At 45.0% G+C, this 4665-nt stretch overlaps 1 protein-coding gene across 1 annotated transcript in view; it reads left to right on the plus strand.

Moving 5' to 3' along the window:
• The first annotated feature begins 292 nt into the window (after positions 1–292).
• Positions 293–4665, plus strand: part of LOC104133813 (protein SCO1 homolog, mitochondrial) — an 8691-nt gene continuing 4318 nt past the window's right edge. Inside the window, exons 1-4 of the mRNA XM_035902629.1 lie at positions 293–311; positions 772–969; positions 1824–1916; positions 2027–2142. Coding sequence (XP_035758522.1) covers positions 293–311; positions 772–969; positions 1824–1916; positions 2027–2142 — 426 coding nt within the window. The remainder of the gene's footprint in view (positions 312–771; positions 970–1823; positions 1917–2026; positions 2143–4665) is intronic.

A 4665-nucleotide genomic window follows, 5' to 3' on the forward strand; every position in this document is an offset into this window, starting at 1 on the left:
CGGGACCCGGCCAGGGCTGCCAGCGTGTGGCCGGGCGGGTGAAGCAGCAGGAGTGTCGTATTTTGTATCCAGATGGTGTATTTTTTGTATTCACGTGTATTTTACCCACTTCAGCGTCCCGCTGAATCACGTCCTGCTTCGCACAGGGCTACTTTGTGCCTGTGTGTAGATAAGCACTACAGAAAACTTAAAAAAATTCTAAAAAAATTTGAAGGTTAAGTGTGTTAAAATTCTTAAATACGCTTTTTGTGTCAGAATAGTTGTGTCTGATCATGCATGCTGCTGCCAGTCGATGCAGCACAGACACAGAGGTGGGTTTTTGTGTGCACATTGGTTTTTCTCTGCGTGGCGCATGCGTGTGTTTCCCTGTCTTGCAGTAACTGCCCATGCATTTCATTTTCATGTTTTTAATGTTGAAAATCAGAGATATTACAGATTTTTAGGATACCTTCAGTTTGCAAAGGATGTGAATTTTTGTGTGTCACATAAAGCTAGGTACCCATTTTTCTCTTTTTTTAAAAAAAAGAATACAATCAGATGACAACGAAAGAGATTATTATGTTTCAAAGGAGTTTAGTGGTATACTTGCATTTGCCCAAAATGGAATGGTTTTTGGAAGTCTTGTCTGCATCGGGCTCTGCACAATGGGTATTCGTAGATCTTGATGTTTTAACATCCTGGGCCACGATACTTGACTGCTTCTGAGGCTCGCCTGGGAAGCAGTGTGGATTGTGGCATGGGTGTGTTTGATCCCCTCTTGTTTTTTTGTAGAGCTAGAGAAGGAACGAAACCGAGGCATTGGGAAACCTCTGCTAGGAGGGCCCTTCTCACTTGTCAGCCATGAGGGACAGCCCAAGACCAGCAAGGACTACATTGGCCAGTGGGTGCTGATCTACTTTGGCTTCACGCACTGCCCTGACATCTGTCCTGATGAACTGGAGAAAATGATTGAAGTGGTAGATGAAATTGGTATGGGAATTTGGTTGGCATAGCGGTCCTTTTTATGGGAGGTCCAGGTTTATTGTGGTAAAATATAGCAAATGGTAATAACAGATTGTATTTTTTTAAAAAATGCTGTTGACTACTATTCAATAGTTGAATTAATTGCTAAGTGATACATGCATCAATCTGCCTGTCACTAGGATCTGATATTTAGATGACAGCACTGATCTTTCTGCAACAGGGAACTTGGTAATAAAGTGTGAGGGTGGCAGGTTACAGGGAGCAGTGCTGTTGCATTGTATTTTTGCCAGGAAGTGGTTGTGGAGTGTATTAGGGCTTTTTCCCTCATGTTTTATTAATTCTGAGAACAAATCTCTGTGAGAGTCTCTTCCGAGAGTAACTGAATGGAGGCTGGGGGAAGGCTGTGCGATAGGGGTGGTTTTCCCAGCCTGCAGGCCCTGAAGAGTACGGAGCAGGGATAACAGTAACTAAGCCAGTGGGAGGATGGACTGAAGTGAAGAAAATACAGTGGAGGCTCACCTATCCTCGCGCTCCACCATCACATCACTGTGCTTTGATACGTGCATCATGCCATGGCGTTTTCTGCATAAGAGCCGATTTATCATCTCTCCTAAGCAGACCAGGGTCTCCAGCTGAGAGACTGGAGGTGTAGCTTCACCCAGCACAAGCACAAAGTGTTGGATTTCACAGCATTTGCTTCATTCAAAGATTACATAAATTAAGCTGCATAAAATGGCCTTTTTTGTCACATAGGGTGGGCTTGGATTAATGTTGTCATAGCTTGGCTGTGAGCTTGTTTAAAGGGAGGTGAGAAATTACTCTTATTTTTCTAAGAAAAATAATAATTGTTAATGTCACAGATCGAATTCCATCTTTGCCTAATCTGACCCCACTCTTCATCACCATTGATCCTGAGAGGGACAACGAAGAAGCCATTGCCAGATATGTTAAAGGTATGAGTGTTTCCTTCCTCCATGTCTTACAACATGTAATGTAAAGCACTGAGAAGGAGGCTCTTGGTGGGATTCTTTTCACTAAAATGTCTAAATGTCCTCCTATCTAGAATTTTCTCCAAAGCTGATCGGATTGACTGGTACCAAGGCACAGATTGACCAAGTGGCCAAAGCTTACCGTGTGTATTACAGCGAAGGTCCCAAAGATGAAGACAATGATTACATAGTAAGTAAATGTAGGGCCTTTGCCTAATGAAAGACTTTGGATAAGAGCAGCATATAGATTTTAAAATCAGAAGCCAGCCATTGCTTCAGCCACGCTGAAGTCCTGCGTGACAGAGCCCTGTTGCACCTGTGTTTTACAGGTCTCAGTCAGAATCAAGGTGCCCTCTTACAAGCTCAGAACCTCACTGAAACATGTTCTAAAAATGTACAATCCCAGGCCTGCAGACAGGATAGCATATGAGCTAGCAAGCCTGGCAGTAATTTGGACTTTTTTCTGTCATGTAATGTTTTTGTCTGGCCTTTTTCCTATGTGGTCCAAAGTGGAAATGGAACTGGGAAATTAAGGCAGTAGGAAGAGGGAGAAATGAGAGGTAAAAGTGAGTAACAGCTCATTCCTGCCAAACTGACACCAAGGAGCAGGGTCTTCCTGGCAAGAGACTTAGATGATGCAAAGTCTGCCTGCAGATACTGTGGGGCTCCTACTGCTGTGTCAAATGACAGAGAATGGAAGAGAGAGCATGTTAATGCTAAACAAAGGGGGAATAAAGTATGTAATGATGTGAAGGGGGAAACTGAGGCTTAAGTGAGGCCAGTCTGGTTAGTCAAAATCTTACACTCTCAAAGGTAATAGGACTGGTTATAGGGCTCAGAGCTGCTGCCAAGGTCTTCCTGACTTGCCACACCCTGAGCAGACTGGAAGAGTAAAGTAGGTACAAGTTCTGGGCTCCCCGGTTCAAGAAAGATGAGGAACTCCTAGAGAGAGTCCAGAGGAGGGCTGCAAAGATGATGAAGGGACTGGAGCATCTCTCCTATGAGGAAAGGCTGGGGGAGCTGGGCTTGTTTAGCCTGGAGAAGAGAAGACTGAGAGGGGATCTCATCAACACGTACAAATATCTTAAGGGTGGATGTCATGAGGATGGAGCCAGACTCTTCCTAGTGGTGCCCAGCACGAGGACAAGGGGCAGTGGGCACAAACTGAAGCAGAAGAGGTTCCAGTTGGATGTGAGGAAGAACTTCTTTACTTTGAGGTTGACTGAGCCCTGGAACAGACTGCCCAGGGGGACTGTGGAGTCTCCTTCTCTGGAGATATTCAAACCCTGCCTGGACAATGTCCTGTGCACCCTGCTCTGGGTGACTCTGCTTGAGCAGGGAGGTTGGACTGGGTGATCTCCAGAGGGCCTTTCCAGCCCCTGTCTTTCTTGGATTCTGGGATTCTGTGAAGTGATATGACATGACAAGTGAGGATACAGGCTATATGATCCTCATTTTTCTTCTTCATTACAAGAACTAAGGGCATCAGAGAAAACTCAGAACAGGTTCAAAAGGAAAAATGATGGTTCTTGTCGGGCATGTGAGAAGTGGAAGCCCTCGCTACAGATGCAAATGGTGGAAGTTTATGGGAGTCCACAGGGAAACTTGTTAGTCTTTGGGTAAAACAATCTGTGAGGATTATGGAATGCACAGAAATCTTGCCTAGTTCAGGAAGCCTATGAGCTAAAAATGTTTGGGAGGTGGGAGGTAATAGAGGAAGATAGCATATTTTTGTTGCTGGTTTTATACTCTTCTTTAAAGTAATTGTTGTTGGCCACTATTTGAGGTAGGATGCTGAGGCAGATTGGTTTTGGTTTAATCCAGTATTGTCTATTCTTAATCTGTTTTTTAAAACCATCTGACTGCAGCAAATAAGTTATCCATGTGGCCAAAAAGATTGGTGGAACAAAGAAGTGGAGCACAGAAAGAAACAGCAAGAGCAGCACATGATCTCAGTAAAGAGAAGGTGAAACCACAGTGATGATGTGCACTGCTCTACGTTGCAAAAAGGGGTGTGAAGTGGCAGATCAAGAACTTGTTTTTGCTTAAAGTGGCAACTCAGTAGCTGCAGAAGTCTGTGTCTAAGATACTGTACTTGAACGGAGGAGAGAAGCTTGCTGGAGAAATTCAACACCAATATCAATCTAGCATCAGTCTGAAACGGATCTAAAGATGCTGCTTAAAATCAGATTTATAAAAGGGGGCTGGTGGAAATGTGAGAATAGGTTATAGGAACAGGATGGGCAAAGCATGCCTGCTCAGGAGGAAAAAATCAGTAGATTCTGACACTTAAATGAGTGAACTGAAGTTGAGGAGAGATGATGGGACAGAGGCCAGAAAAGCTGAAAGAGTGCTGCTGCTTATGAAATAAACCACACACGGATTCTAGCAAACCACATCTGGATTCTGGCATAGCCATGAGTACAGGGGCACTTCCCTACTCCTGCTGGTCACACTATTTCTGATACAGGCCAGGATGCCATTTGCCTTCTTGGCCACCTGGGCACACTGCTGGCTCATGTTCAGTCGGCTGTCAACCAGTACCCCCAGGTCTTTTTCCACCAAGCAGCTTTCCAGCCACTCTTCCCCAAGCCTGTAGCGCTGCATGGGGTTGTTGTGACCAAAGTGCAGGACCCGGCACTTGGCCTTGTTGAACCTCATGCAGTTGGCCTCGGCCCATCGATCCAGCCTGTCCAGGTCTCTCTGCAGAGCC

Source organism: Egretta garzetta, unplaced genomic scaffold (genome assembly GCF_000687185.1).
Source record: "Egretta garzetta isolate BGI_Z169 unplaced genomic scaffold, ASM68718v1 scaffold589, whole genome shotgun sequence".
Classification (NCBI taxonomy): Eukaryota; Metazoa; Chordata; class Aves; order Pelecaniformes; family Ardeidae; genus Egretta; species Egretta garzetta.